General features: G+C 38.6%; 1 protein-coding gene across 2 annotated transcripts in view; it reads right to left on the reverse strand.

Annotated features, from left to right (window-relative positions):
- Positions 1 to 16,995, reverse strand: part of LOC106089530 (frizzled) — a 396,830-nt gene that overhangs the window by 268,026 nt on the left and 111,809 nt on the right. For both annotated transcript variants that reach the window (XM_059370225.1, XM_059370232.1), the window contains exon 2: positions 2,129 to 2,248. In XM_059370225.1, the coding sequence (XP_059226208.1) occupies positions 2,129 to 2,248 (120 nt within the window). The remainder of the gene's footprint in view (positions 1 to 2,128; positions 2,249 to 16,995) is intronic.

Consider the following 16,995-nt stretch of genomic DNA (forward strand, 5'->3'; position numbering starts at 1 on the left):
TTCAAGGTCTTGGGTCTATTAAAGTTGCATCAACTTGCGATTTCGTGGAAATTTGGAGGAGTGAGTCGCTGAGTATGGTCTAGACCATACCATTATGTAATTTGGTTGTCTATCGACCGATCTGAAAAAATTAACTCTTTGGATTCATAAATGGTGCATTTTTTTTTATCAGATTTAAACTAACTATAAATAAGAATATCAGTGGTGGTTAGTTAGTTCGGCCCATCCAAACTTAATACGTTCAATAAAAATATCCTACACCTGAAAATTTAAAAAAGATTCTGGTGCGAATTTTTGCACAAAAATACCCAAAATACCCATTACAGCCACAGATAGTTTAGAAATCGCCATTTTTTGTAAATTTCCTCTGGAAGCTACGAATATCGTTTAAGACAACAAAATATTGCATGTGTTTAGGGAATATATAAAGTAAACAAGGCCCAAATGGAGGATCTGGCTTTTGGTTTTGAAAACTAAAGGGGTTTTTTCCATTTTTTTAAATAAAAAATTGCCTATTAAGTTATTTGAGCAACTCTTTTCAATAAAGACTAAAGAATGAAAAAAAAATGTTAACTAAAAATACAAAAAAAAATATTTTTTTTTCACATTTTTTGACATCCAACCTGTATAGCTTTTAACTGAGGCAAAGTCGATGTAAATTTTGTCAGGCGGGGGGGTGCGCCTCAGACACCAAAGAATAAATTTGTATTTCAACTTTTAACTCTACTTTTAAATACCTCCCATTTCATATCCATATTGTCCCAGTCGGTAAATATGTACAATACATATGGAGATTTTGGGAAGTGGGAAGGGCGCTCAGACCCAAGGAATAAATTTGTGTATCAGATGACATTTTTATGTCATTTGATACCCATATTGCCCAAAGCGGTAAAAGGGTGTAATTTTTATGGCAAGCTCGTACTCTACTATTAAATACCTTTCATTTGATACCCATATTGTCCCAGTCGGTAAACATGTCCGTTCGTGTGGGTTTTGGGATGGGGCCTAGATCCACATTTGGGCTTATGTTTTTATACCCACGACCGTAGGATAGGGGGTATATTCATTTAGTATTTCCGTTTGCAACATACCGAAATATTAATTGCTGACCCTATATATGGTTTAAATCGGACTATATTTATCTGTCGATAAAGGGCCTGAAGCCCATAAAAGCTATATTTATTACCCGATTTTGCTGAAGTTTGAAACAGTGTGTTAATTTAAGCCTCCTGACATCTGACCTAAATATGGTTCAGATCGGACTATATTTCGATATAGCCGCCATATAGACCGATCTCCCAATAAAGGGTCTGAAGCCCATAAAAGTTTTATTTTTTAACCGATTTCGCTGAAATTTGTAACGGTGAATAGTTTTAAGCCTCCCAATATACGACCCAAATATGATTCAGATCGGACTATATTTAGATTAAGCCGTCATATAGACCGATCTGCCGATAAAGGGTCTCAAGCCCATAAAAGCTATATTTTTTCTGATTTCTCTCAAATTTGAAAATGAGGCCACCCATTCGACCCAAATATGGTAAAGATCGGCCTGTATTTAGATATAGCTGTCATATAGACCGATATGCCGAATAACGATCTGAAGCTCATGAAAGCTTTATTTATTACCCGATTTTGTTGAAATTTGAAATACAAAATTCAACAGTGACTTATATTTATGAGACCACTCTCAATGTCCGTGCCGAACTAGGGTGCATAAGTTATCCAATTTTCACGGGATTGTGACAAAAGGGGGTTTTCATATATACCCGAGGTGTTGGGTATCCAAAGTTCGGCCCGGCCAAACTTTATGCCTTTTTACTTCATATGTCCCCTTAGCGATGTCATTAATCATTTTTTCTTAGAATTCTTTCAATTTGCGTTTTCGTTTTGTTTGTTTCTTTTTTCTCGTCTATGAACATTGAAGCTTCAGAATCTGAAATCATTTTCCAGGTGTAAGACCCTTTTATTTGAAGTTGGTTCAGCCGCACCGTGTTGTTTCTACATACGACTCCACTTTCATAAACTTAACTCTGCTCCACAGTGAAGTCAGCTCTAAGAGCTCTCATGCTGATTGCTAATTTCAAAATTTCAAATCTTTTCCGTGCAAAAAAAAAATCAAACTTACCGTAAATAAACAGCTAGCAACACAAACAGCAGCCCAAGAACCAACCCAATAACGAAGGACGGTGCGCTCTTCCTCTTGGAAGAACATGGCATGACAGGGAGCACCACAATCACGTTTTTCCTGCAAAAAAAAAAAATAAAAGAAAGGCGAAGAAGAATAAGTGAATGGTAAATCAATTATAGGCAAAGCAGGGACACAACTCCTTCATTGTCGTAGGAATAATTTCACCCAAGTGAAATTTTAAATTGAAACGTCACAAAACCCATTTCCCCATAGATTTGAGAGTCAAGCAATTTTCACAACGCAAATAATGTCAAGAGGTATAAACAAAAGTAGCCCCGCCATTTACCTCATCTAACCCAAGCTATTCCATAGAGGCCACAGGTTAATAAATAATGACAAAAGCCCTACCCCGCTCCACTTCGTTTCACCATTTGCGCCGTGCAAAGGAATTCGCTAACAACCCCTATCATTTGATATTATATACACAACCACATTCCTTAGTACTTTAGCAATGTACTCGTACTGTTGGCATAGCTTGTTGTACCCACCAAGGGGAGCATAAACGTGGACACCAGAGCTCATTAAAATTTAAAATTTTCCATTTTTTAGGAAATCAAAGAAAACCAACTACAACAACGGCAACATGGCAACAATAAAACGAAGGACTTGCAAAGAAATGAAAAGTGGGCCCACAGCTTACAGGGTGAGGCCTTACCAAAATCGAGGTACCTAATGAAAGCAAACTCAAATATTTTCCTACCGAAGTAAATGTGTGGCTGGCTGTACACACATACACACACACACACACAGATTCAAAAGAGCCCCAACATAAAAACTAAAGCCAGCCAGCCAGCCACCCTCCATTAACACCATCATCAGAGATCAGACGAACGGGAGGCAGAAAGGCAGCACAGAAGGACAGACAAACAGACAGACGGCTGAAATGGCAGACCTTCACTGTAAAACGCTTGGATGCCCTAATGCTGCTGCCACATTACATAGACCTTGTGTTAGACTAAAGCAATAAAAAGCAATTTAAAGATTTTTCTTGTCCTGATATGGCTAGAACAAAAAAAGCGAAAGAAAGCCAAACACTACCTTTACTTTTTTTTGCCCATATAGCGTTCTGTTTCTAATGCTGGTTTTTCTTTACTGCTTTGAAAAAGAAATGAAAAGTAAACAGGTATTAAAGCAGATAAAAAGAAGATTTTATATGGTTCTTAATATATATAAATAAAGCAATGAGAACTAGAGCCGTGCCGTGGGGGGATTAGTTGGTATGAGAAAAAATTATTATCTAATAAAAAAACAAGTAAAAGCGTGCTAAGTTCGGCCGGACCGATTCTTATATACCCTCCATCATGGATCGCATTTGTCGAGTTCTTTTTCCGGCATCTCTTCTTAGGCAAAAAAGGAAATAAGAAAAAAAATTGCTCTGCTATTAGAGCGATATCAAGATATGGTCCGGTTTGGACCACAATTAAATTATATGTTGGAGACCTGTGTAAAATGTCAGCCAATTCGAATAAGAATTGCGCTCTTTGTGAGATCAAAAAGTAAAATAGAGAGATGATAGAAAGTAAAATATATGGGAGCTGTATCGGGCTATAGACCGATTCAGACCATAATAAACACGAATGTTGATGGTCATGAGAGGATCCGTCGTACAAAATTTCAGGCAAATCAGGTAATAATTAGGACCTCTAGAGGCTCAAGAAGTCAAGATCCCAGATCGGTTTATATGGCGGCTATATCAGGTTATGAACCGTTTTAAACCTTATTTGACACAGTTGTTGAAAGTAAGCATAAAATACGTTATGCAAAATTTCAACCAAATCGGATCGAAATTGCGCCCTCTAGAAGCTCAAGAAGTCAAGTCCCCAGATCTGTTTATATGACAGCTATATCAGGTTATGAACCGATTTGAGCCATACTTGGCACAGTTGTTGGATATCATAACAAAACACGTCAGGCAAAATTTCATTCCAATCGGATAAGAATTGCGCACTCTAGAGGCTCAAGAAGTCAAGACCCAAGATCGGTTTACATGGCAACTTTATCAAAACATGGACCGATATGGACCATTTACAATACCAACTGACCTACACTAACAAGAAGTATTTGTGCAAAATTTCAAGCGGCTAGCTTTACTCCTTCGGAAGTTAGCGTGCTTTCGACAGACAGACGGACGGACGGACAGACGGATGGACATGGCTAGATCGACATAAAATGTCACGACGATCAAGAATATATATACTTAATGGGGTCTCAGACGAATATTTCGAATAGTTACAAACAGGATGGCGAAATTAGTATACCCCCCATCCTATGGTGGAGGGTATAAAAAAGACTGAAGTGCGGTGAGAGGGAGATATTTAATGATGTCAAGTATGAGAAATCATAAATGCATTGATGGCATAATCAAAGGGATAGTATTTTTACAATAAAAGCCATAAACCGTAAAGTGTGCTAACTTTTATAAACATCCGCATTTTTAGCAGAAGTGGAATAAGTAGAATTTTAACTGATTATGGGAAACTCTCCAACCAAAGCTGGTAACCACACCTTACGATGAAAGTACCCCCCTTACGACAAGGTGTTATGCAACCACCACCTTATTGACATTCCAAGGTCTGAAGAGAGGGGTATCAAACTATATTTGTAAGGCAAAAATCGGGCGGTGCCGATACCCATCCCAGTGTAAAATGAGCGATATCAAGTTAGATTAAGATGGTCATTAAAATTATCCCCGAAAATCCTTGCAAAATCTGAACTGATTTTAGTAAAATGCACTAGAAATCCCAACATTGATAAGAGAATGCTATGTGCCGAAATTAGTGAGGATCGGTTAACAAGTGACCACATTATTGAGGTATTAGTCTTAATTGGAGCTATATATAAATCTCAACCGATTTCTTCTAGCTTCAACAGGCTTCATCACAAGCCCAAAATAGTCCATGTCAAACTTGAAAATAATCGAATGCGATATATACTTTGGCCACAAATTAGCATGGACGGACAGACGGGCATAGCTAAATCGAAATCGAATCAGGAAGTCGATCCGTATACATCTCAGTGTAGCCGTATACACCTCCTTCTTTTATGCTGTGTTTCAAACAAATTGCACTGAGTTATAAAACAATGCAGTGGCGTAGAGTATAAAAAGTGAATTCGATTAACGTGCAACAAAAAAAAAAAAAAAAAAAATCAGCAGATAGCTCAATGTGCTGGGGATGTGGTATAACCAAGTTCGGCCTATTACTCATCTAAAAATCGCCTGAAGGAATACTTCTTACTTCGTCTGTAAGGCTCTCACAACGATTAACAAGCAAAGAGAAGAGTCACCCCTGCTTAGTAACATGGATGCGCTAAACAAGGTGCTTACGGCACAATCTGGAGAGCTAGAAAGGTTTTAGGTTTAGTTTAAATGGGTAACCCACCGGAAGGGGTGAGTTCACTCGGAGGCCAGTTCGACCTATTATAACAACCTAGCAAGAACAAGTAAAAGCGTGCTATGTTCGGCCGGGCCGAATCTTATATACCCTCCCTCCACCTCCTCCACCATGGATTACATTTGTCAAGTTCTTTGCGCGGTATCTCTTTATAGGCAAACAAAGGATGACGGATAAAATTTGCCATGCTATTAAAGCTATTGTACATCAGGTTATGGACCCATTCAGGCCACACTTGGTTCGGATGTTGCAGACAATTGTGGAAGTCATTAAGCAAAATTTCAACCAAATGGGATAAGAATTGGGAGATCGGTGTTTACAGAAGCCATAGCAGGTCATAAACCGTAAAAATTGTGATCTGAAGCCTTTAAAACTTTTTTATCGAGTCTGGCAGTGACTAAGAGGTAGACGAGTTTTTCATTACTGATGCAAATGATTTTTGACATTGTAAAAGTTTTGGGGTCCACCCAGTACTCTTGTATAAACCTAAATTACCAAAACAATTTAAGGATCTCGGATCTCTTGCACTTTGATCCTTAAAAACTTATAGTTTTTATACCCACCACCGAAGGATGGGGTATATTCATTTTGTCATTCCGTTTGCAACACATCGAAATATCCATTTCCGACCCTATAAAGTATATATATGCTTAATCAGCGTAAAAATCTAAAACGATCTAGACATGTCCGTCCGTCTGTCTGATTAAATCAGATCGGCGGGGCCGAATCTTATATACCCTCCACCATGGATCGCATTTGTCGAGTTCTTTTCCCGGCATCTCTTCTTAGGCAAAACAGGATATAAGAAAAGATTTGCTCTGGTATTAGAGCGATATCAAGATATGGTCCGGTTTGGACCACAATTAAATTATATGTTGGAGACCTGTGTAAAATGTCATCCAATTCGAATAAGAATTGCGCCCTTTGGGGGCTCAAGTAGTAAAATAGAGAGATCGATTTATATGGGAGCTGTATCGGGCTGTAGACCGATTCAGACCATAATAAACACGTATGTTGAAGGTCATGAGAGAATCAGTCGTACAAATTTCAGGAAAATCGAATAATAATTGCGACCTCTACAGGCTCAAGAAGTCAAGATCCCAGATCGGTTTATATGACAGCTATATCAGGTTCTGAACCGATTTGAACCATACTTGGATATCATAACAAAACACGTCGTGCCAAAATTCAATCAAATCTGATAAGAATTGCGCCCTCTAGAAGCTCAAGAAGTCAAGACCCAAGATCGGTTTATATGACAGCTATATCTGGTTAAAGAACGATTTGAACCATACATGGCACAATTGTTGGATATCATAACAAAACACGTCGTGTAAAATTGCATTCGAATAGGATTAGAATTGCGCACTCAAGAAGGCTCAAGAAGTCAAGACCCAAGATCGGTTTATATGGCAGCTATATTAGGTTATGAACCGATTTGAACCATATTTGGCACAGTTGTTGGATATCATTACAAAACACGTCGTGCAAAATTTCATTCCAATCGGACAAGAATTGCGCACTCCAGAGGCTCAAGAAGTAAAGACCCAAGATCGGTTTATATGGCAGCTATATCAGGTTATGGACCGATTTGAACCATACCTGGCACAGTTGTTGGATATCATAACAAAACACGTCGTGCCGAAATTCATTCAAATCGGATAAGAATTGCGCCCTCTAGAGGCTTAAAAAGTCAAGACCCAAGATCGGTTTATATGACAGCTATATCAAAACATGGATCGATATGGCCCATTTACAATACCAACCGACCTACACTAATAAGAAGTATTTGTGCAAAATTTCAAGCGGCTAGCTTTAATCCTTCGGAAGTTAGCGTGCTTTCGACAGACAGACGGACGGACGGACAGACGGTCGGACATGGCTAGATCGACATAAAATGTCACGACGATCAAGAATATATATTCTTTATGGGGTCTCAGACGAATATTTCGAGTAGTTACAAACAGAATGACGAAATTAGTATACACCCCATCTTATGGTGGAGGGTATAAAAATAGAGCTATTGAGCTGAAACTTTGCACAGATTCTTATTTTTTTTATCCATTCGACTTCCTTCGTTAATTTGGCCTAGATCGGTTTAGATCGGTTTTAGGCCCATTAAAGGCGCATTTATTATCTGATTCTGCTGAAATTGGGGACAGTGAGTTGTGCTGGGCCCTTTGACATCCTTCGTCAATTTGGTCCGGATCGGTCCAGATTTGGTTATAGCTGCCATATAGACCGATCCTCCGTTTTAGGGTCTTAGGCACATAAAAGCCACATTTATTATCCGATTTTGTTGTAATTTGGTACAGTAAGTTGTCCTAGGCCCTTCGATATTCTTCCTCATTTTGGCCCAGATCGGTCCAGATTTGGATACAGCTGCCATATAGACCAATCCGCCGATTTTGGTTTTTGGGTCCAAAAAAGCCACATTTAATATCCGATTTTGTTGTAATTTGGAACAGTGAGTTGTCCTAGGCCCTTCGATATTCTTCCTAATTTTGGCCCAGATTGGTCCAGATTTGGATACAGCTGCCATATAGACCAATCCGCCGATTTTGGTTTTTGGGTCCAAAAAAGCCACATTTAATATCCGACTTTGCTGAAATTTGGAACAGTGAGTTTTGTTAGGCCCTTCGACATTCCTCTTCAATTTGCCCCAGATCGGTTCAGATTTGGATATAGCTGCCATATAGTCCGGTCTCTCGATTTAAGGCTTTGGGCCCATAAAAGGCGCATTTTTTGTCCGATGTCGCAGAAATTTGGGACAGTGCGTTAAGTTAAGCCTCTTGACATACATCTACAATATGGAACAGGTCGGTTCAGATTTGGGTATAGCTGCCATATAGACTGATCTCTCGATTTAAGGTTTTGGGGTCATAAAAGGCGCATTTTTTGCCCGTTGTCTCCAAAATTGGGGACAGTGAGTTAAGTTAAGCCTCTCGACATATTTCTGTAATTTGGCTTAGATCGATCAAGATTTGCATAAAGTTGCCATATAGACCGATCTCTCGATTTAAGGTTTTGAATTCAAAAAAGGCGCATTTTTTGTGCGATGTCGCCGAAATTTGGGACAGTGAGTTGTGTTAGGCCTTTCGACATTTTTCTGCAACTTGGCCCAAAACGGTCTAGGTTTGGATATATAGATATATATAGCCATATAGACCGATATCTCGATTGAAAGACTTGGTCCCATAAAAGGCACATTTAAAGGGTGATTTTTTTGAGGTTAGGATTTTCATGCATTAGTATTTGACAGATCACGTGGGATTTCAGACATGGTGTCAAAGAGAAAGATGCTCAGTATGCTTTGACATTTCATCATGAATAGACTTACTAACGAGCAACGCTTGCAAATCATTGAATTTTATTACCAAAATCAGTGTTCGGTTCGAAATGTGTTCATTCACCGTAACGTTGCGTCCAACAGCATCTTTGAAAAAATTCGGTCCAATGATTCCACCAGCGTACAAACCACACCAAACAGTGCATTTTTCGGGATGCATGGGCAGTTCTTGAACGGAACACATTTCGAACCGAACACTGATTTTGGTAATAAAATTCAATGATTTGCAAGCGTTGCTCGTTAGTAAGTCTATTCATGATGAAATGTCAAAGCATACTGAGCATCTTTCTCTTTGACACCATGTCTGAAATCCCACGTGATCTGTCAAATACTAATGCATGAAAATCCTAACCTCAAAAAAATCACCCTTTATAAGCCGATTTCTCTGAAACTTGTCACAGAGACTTATGTAAGGCTTTCCGACATCCATGTCGTATATGGTTCAGATCAGTTTATTTTTAGATATATCTACTAAAAAAATCACTATTTTGTTATACTCGATTGAACAATGACTTGTACTTATTAGTATTTGGTCCAAGTCGGAACATATTTCGATATAGCTGCTATGGGGCATAAGGTATGTATTTTTCACCGGATTTTGATAAAAGGTGGTTAACATATATACCCGAGGTGGTGGGTATCCAAAGTTCGGCCCGGCCGAACTTAACGCCTTTTACTAGTTTTAAATTAAATATTTTGTACGATATTGGTTTGACCTTGTGTATAAGGCCATTTGGTATCGAAACCACCCAATTTTTAAGGGCCGCCATATCAATTTTGTACTATTTCGTCGTTATCGCCTGCTTCAAGTTCCTAAGCGTCCTGTATGACTTGTGGCCATGGTTGTCGAGGGTACCGAGAACCCCCTTCAATATTTATGATGACTATAGGGTCCATCGATATTGAAGTTTAATTCGTCACAAATTTGTACAAATCGTTTTCTTTTTACCCCCAACCTTTGTATTTTTCACCAATCAAAATTCGTGCGTCTTTAAAGCGCTGAGTCGGGGAAGTTTCGGACTTTTACTTTGCTACAAAAGGCCAATATTTGTTGAATAGACTGTCTGGAAGCACATAGATCCATTTGTTTCCAACTCATGTTTTAATTAGCTCCTATCAACGCTGCTACAGTTGATAGAGTGTCAACAAAAAGCCACTGTATTGCAGTGTGGACTGACTGCATCTGTAATTTCCGATATCCTTCTAGTAAGTAATCTCATTTCAATAATCATTCTGCGTCCCATAGCCGAAAATTTGTCTCCTCGTGGCATTTTCAGTCAAAAATCCACAAAAAATTATAATTTTTCAATTTTATTAAAAATTCGGTTGAATCGCCTCAATTGTTATATATTTCACAGCAATTACCGATAAAATTGGAAATTGTTTGGCTTTTAGCTTCTATAACTTAAATTTTTCCCATGCACATATAAATATTTTCTATGGAAATTTAAAATTTCCACAGAAAAATAAGAATAACGGTACTTTGGATGAAGTTGAAACAAAGAATTGGTCATGGAATGGAAAAGTGTTCAAGGTAGTAAACACTTTGTCCTTTAATTGTTGTTCGATTACTGGTCACATTTAGATGGAAAACAGAAAACTCTTTTTGCACGTATATTTATTTGTCTGGGGTTCAACGCTGATAATGAGTGCTGAGTGATGTCCGATTCAAGTTACAGCTGAAGTTTCTGCAGACCGAACGTCGTGATGCTGGACACATCACATTTTACATTGATAAAGACCGCACAAATCTCGCCATCGTTTTTAGCGGTGATAATCTTTTCACCACCGAAACTTGTTTCTGACTTTCTTTTTCGAATTCTCATCCAGGCTTTTAGTGTAACAGGCAGACATTGTAACCTATGCGTCACGGTGACCACTTCCTTGCATATTCAATCAAAGTTCCTTTTTCGGCATCCGCAAAATATTTTTCCTTGAATCTAGAATATTTGAATTTAAAACACATCTTATTCTGTCACAACTGACAAGAGTCAAAAGTGTAAAGTGCAGACATCTTCATAACCGTTAAACAAAGTTTTAAAGGTAAAACTTCGTTTTAAGACCACCACATAATTTCATAGCTTGGCTCATTCTAGTCAAATACAACAAAAAGTATTATACTATTTCCCATCTGCTTTTAACAGTGCGAATTTTTTCGTTGAAGTGCACTTTTTCACTTTCCATCTTGAGGTGCTTTTAACACTTGCTCTTGTTGTGCTGCAAAACAGATGTATGGAGTCATCCGGTTGAAGAGTGAGTGAGTAATTCTCCCTTCACCCTTAGAAATGTCATGGATGTCTGTAAACGTATTACTGTTATCAACAACGTTGTTGTCGTGTCGTCTATGCCTTCTACATCTTCCAAAATAAAGAAGGGAGTTTCACATAGCACACAGCCATTAAATTCGAAAAACAAAAACAACCATGCAAAATGTTTTCTGCTGAAGTGCTGTCTTACAGCTTACAAAGTGTGAGACAAACTGAAGTTTACTCAAAACAATCACTTTGTTTCGCTCTACACATACCTGTCTCTTGTCCTCCGAGAGTGTGTGATACTGGCCACAGAGGATTACAAGCATTGAAATTAGAACGAAAGGGCATGTGTTGCACAGTAAAGGTGACACACACACCGTCAATGACAGTGATTGTTTGTCGCTCCAGAGTGAGTGCCAGAGAACATTTTTGACAAGGTTTTGTTCTTGTTATTGTATTTTTGTCATGTTTTCCAGGCTGCTGCTGCTGTTGTTGCCACATGAAAAAGAAAACAGTTTGTGTCATGATACAGGGGAATGCTGCAACTCCCAGAGGGAGATTCTTCTTCTATGCCGGCAACAATACAAGTGGTATTTCTGAACAAATGTGGATGTGTGTGTGTGTGTGTGTTTGGGTTAGTGTGAATAGTGTGATGTGCAGAATGTTAAACGTGCGTACTGCATAACACCACAGCATTGCTCATAGTGCCCTGCAAGTCATTCCATGCTTCAATCTCCGTTGAGCAATATTGAAAATAAGCCGCACACCCAGGGTTGATTTTATTTCGTATCATGCCTTTGTTGCTGTAGTCAACATTTTTCTTTTAAAACGCCTTAGTGCAAGTCAAACGCAGACACATGCCGCTCATTCATTCCCGGCAGCACTTGCAGTCAGTCATCAATGGATATGGTTTGGTTGGGCAAAACGCTATGTTGTCACATTTCTCATACATAAATGAAGACTCACACACAACGCACACTGGCCACAGGAGGAAGTTTAAAACGAGAATGTGTAACAAAGTTGGCTTTGGCGGCAGCAATTTCGGGTAGCAAGTGTAGGGCTAATTAAATTTTATTTTTGCCTCGGATGTATCATAAAAAATTCATAATGTTTTCAATGTCCTATGGGAGTACAGGGGAAAAAGGTTTAAAAATGCAAAGCACCCTTTAACTCTCCACAGAGAGACAGAGAGAGAGAGAGAGAGATTTGTATAAAAATTAACAAAAATAAGCTGGAAATCGAATTTGGAGCAAATTTTCAAGGGGCTACAGTTTGAGTAATGAACGCGAAAAACTACAGAGGAAATTGGAATAGAATGCTGGTACAATATAAAAAGGTTGTATAAAAATGGACACATTGACTTCATATTTGACATGGTAAGAACACTTAATCGTTTGAATATTTCCTCCCAATTAAATGCAAAGTCTAAATATAAAGCGATTTTTTTCACAAATCCATGTCTTCCAATTTATTTTCTGAAGACAATGAAGCACTTGCAAGAGCTAAAGAGCAACCTGACAATTTTATTCATGGTTGGGAGCATAGTGAATAACAATCCGTATCCTGGCTGTTTGCACACTGTTCCAAGAGGAAACCACAGGTTGAAACTTTTTTTACATTGACAGCATTTATTTTAAGCAGCTGAAAGTGGGGTCAATTAAAGGTCTGTTCGCGTACTTTTCCAGTAAAAATTTTAAATTTTTTTTCTTTTGTTATTTATTTGAATTAAACAGCTGCATCGATGCTGCAAGTTCCTACTGAAAAAAAAAACTCGAATAGAAATTTGCAAGCGCACAACTACCAAACTCACAGAATTGAGCTTTTTCTCACGCACTCTCCCCATCTCTTCTGCTGGCAAATAAAGTGCGCGAACGACTTCCAGTAACAATTTGTTCAAATTTGCACAAATTTTTAAGTTTTGTCTCCAGCTTAAAACTATTATAAAATATACAGGTTTAGGACCTGGACGGGGGTAACATGAACTCTTTAACGTCACCTAAACCAGAGAGTTTTTGAAAGAACTTTAGTAAGCAGGAAACATGAAACTCAATTAAAACTTTTAAGTCATAAAGCAACATGAACCATCATAAAAGAATAATAAAATCAAAAAAAGAAATAAACGCGCAAGTACTACAATATATAATTTACTGGCAGTTGGAATTGCAATCAATTTTTGTTCTCAATAAATTTTCAACAACAAATTAGTAACACAATCTGGTCACAATGCGGAGACTTAAGTTTTGATCCTAGGGTCAATGCATTCGTTCGTAGGATAAAGTGTCTTGCTGGGTTCAAGAACTCCCGAGTAAAACCAATGACATTCGAGTCCAAATTCCATTAAAAAATATCCACTAACCAAACAAAAATGAGTGCAAATATTATGCAGAGTAAATCTGTAGGTAGTCAAAGTTGTAGTACGGGATATCCATCCAAACCGAAAGGATCGGCAAAAATGTTGAATTTGTCCTAAACATTCCATTAAGGAACAGGAGCAAACTTCTCACATATCAATGAATGCTATCCGATGCAAGTTTAAGCTCAATGATAAGGAACCTCCTTTTTATTGCCTAGTCTGACCGGCGTGATGCACTGCACCAACCCTTTAGGGCTTCTATGCATGGCATAGTACCTTACAAATGTTGACAGCACTAAAAGCAGATAACCACCACTGACAATTTTTATACCCTCCACCATAAGATGGGGGTATACTAATTTCGTCATTCTGTTTGTAACTACTCGAAATATTCGTCTGAGACCCCATAAAGTATATATATTCTTGATCGTCGCGACATTTTATGTCGATCTAGCCATGTCCGTCCGTCTGTCCGTCCGTCCGTCCGTCCGTCTGTCTGTCGAAAGCACGCTAACTTCCGAAGGAGTAAAGCTAGCCGCTTGAAATTTTGCACAAATACTTCTTATTAGTGTAGGTCGGTTGGTATTGTAAATGGGCCATATCGGTCCATGTTTTGATATAGCTGCCATATAAACCGATCTTGGGTCTTGACTTCTTGAGCCTCTAGAGTGCGCAATTCTTACCCGATCAGAATGGAATTTCGCACGGCGTGTTTTGTTATGATACCCAACAAGTGTGCCAAGTATGGTTTAAATCGGTCCATAACCTGATATAGCTGCCATATAAACCGATCTTGGGTCTTGACTTCTTGAGCCTCTAGAGGGCACAGTTCTTATCCGATTTGGCTGAAATTTTGCATGACGTATTTTATTTTTACTTTCAACAACTGTGTCAAATAAGGTTCAAATCGGTTCATTACCTGATATAGCTGCCATATAAACCGATCTGGGATCTTGACTTCTTGACCCCTAGAGGTCGCAATTATTATCCGATATGCCTGAAATTTTGTACGACGGATTCTCTCATGACCATCAACAAACGTGTTTATTATGGTCTGAATCGGTCTATAGCCCGATACAGATCCCATATAAATCGTTCTCTCTATTTTACTTCGTGTGCCCCAATGGGCGCAATTCTTATACGAATTGGCTGAAATTTTACACAGGTCTCCAACATATAATTTAATTGTGGTCCGAACCGGACCATATCTTGATATCGTTTTAATAGCAGAGCAACTCTTTTCTTATATCCTTTTTTGCCTAAGAAGAGATGCCGGAAAAAGGACTCGACAAATGCGATCCATGGTGGAGGGTATATAAGATTCGGCCCGGCCGAACTTAGCACGCTTTTACTTGTTTCTAATGTTCTCGCCAGGATTCGCGCCCATGCATTTAGCATCTTAAGAGAACATGTTACTAGATCCTTAACTTTACGTCTAGCAATTAAATATATTTGTAACACCTCGAAGTATTCGTCTAAAACTTCATACAGTTTATATATTCTTAATCGTCATGAGTACGCAGCAATTATTACACGATTTGATTGCACGTGGTGTTTTGGTATGATTTCCAACAACTGTGCCAAGTATGGCTCAAATCAGTTTATAACCTGATATAGCTGTCCTCCAAACCGACCTCCCGATTTGACTTCATGAGCTTCTAGAGGGCACAATTCTTCACCGATTTTGCAGAAATTTTGTGCTTAGCATTTTGTTTTGACTATCAATAACAGGGCCATGTATGGTCTTAGTCCCTGCATAACTTTATATAGCTGCCATATAAACCGATCTTCCTGAGCCTATTGAGGGCGCAATTATTACTCGATTTGCCAGAAATTTTGGAGGCGGTATTTTTCTGTGACTTCGAAAAGCCATGACAAGTACGGTTCATAACGAAGTGGAGTGAATATAAGATTCGGACCCGCCGAACTCAACGCTATTTTACTTATTTTAGGTTAAGATGCTTAATTTAAAAAAAGGATTTTTTCAAAAAATAGTAATTGGACAGTCATCTGTGTAGTAAAATCAATCAGCGATCGAAATTTGAAACGGATGGTCGTGTTCGTTAGTTAATCTTCTATTATATGAAACTAGCTGGACAGGGCTCGCTCTGCTGCGCCTTCTTTCACTCTCTTACTTTATCTGAGCCCTATATTGGCACGGTCAGGAAATAAGTACTGTTTGGGGGTGTTTCCGATATTTCGCCCCAATGTGGATATTAAATTGGTGCGCTTCTCCCAAATACCTTATATTGCTATGGTCAATAAAAATGTTCGGTATGTGGGTGTTTTTGTGGATGAGGCGGATCCCCATGTATATTAGATTCGTGCTCTGGTCTCAAATACCTTTCATTTGAGCCAAAGTTGTTGGACTTGAAGTTATTATAAACAAACTAAATTTCGTTTAAATCGCCCCATCTCCAAGATCTGGAGTTTTTGAAAATAGGACAAGGGGAGGATCCGCCCATTAAAGTTTGAGCCCCTTTTTGCCATAATCCACAAATATGTCCAGATCGAGGGGTATGCATCCCTGAAAAATATCAGCATCGTGCTCTACTCTAAAACTTATTTTTTTTACTATCAAATACCTATTATTTATCACCCTAGGCAATCATGATCGGTTTGAAGGGAGTTTTGAGGCGGACCCTGAAGTAATATCAGCATTGTGCTAGATCGCGTTTTTATTTGAGCCCCATAATGTCAAACATTTTGAAGGTGGCTATCAATATATTCGGGGCTATGGGTCTCGTTCAGATTCACACCAATTAATTAAGTTGTATTGGTTATCTACATTCAAAATCATATTTCAAAGCGACCACTTGGGATACCACTTTCTTGAAGTTCAACATTTGAGGGTAAACATTGTACTCTACTACCAAAGACCTTTTATTTCTGTTGAATTAAATCCTGATCGGCCTTTATATACTATTTTTATTTCCTTTTTTTTTTGTGAGATAGGGGGAGGGGGATTACCCTTTGACACGTCCTTTCATTTGAGTACAATAAATTCTCGATCATCCTACATGACAGTTTGGCGTTGTATTTATTGGGAGGAGAGGGTCGGTCCCCCCGACGCTAAGAAACAGACGACAATTTATTTGAGTTTTTTATTGCCGCGGTTTACTTGTCCTTCTTGAATCCTTATACCAACATTAGATGCGAAACCTTTCATTTAATTTACATATTATCCCGATCGAACTACACGTCCTATTGAAGGGAATTTAGTGGGTGGGCCGGTCCCAAACTCTGTCCTAATTGTGCATGCCAGATTCGTTGTCAAGTCCCAAAGACCTTTCATTCTATACCTATTTTGTGACGTTGGACATTAATGCCCGTTTTGGGGTTTTTTTTTTTGGATTGAGGAGGCCCCCTAGATACCATGGACCAAATTCTTATAACATATGTGTACTCAGCTTCTAAATATCTTTCGTTTGATACCCATATTGTCCCAATCGGTAAAC

The sequence above is a fragment of the Stomoxys calcitrans genome, chromosome 1 (assembly GCF_963082655.1).
Source record: "Stomoxys calcitrans chromosome 1, idStoCalc2.1, whole genome shotgun sequence".
In the NCBI taxonomy this organism is placed as follows: domain Eukaryota; kingdom Metazoa; phylum Arthropoda; class Insecta; order Diptera; family Muscidae; genus Stomoxys; species Stomoxys calcitrans.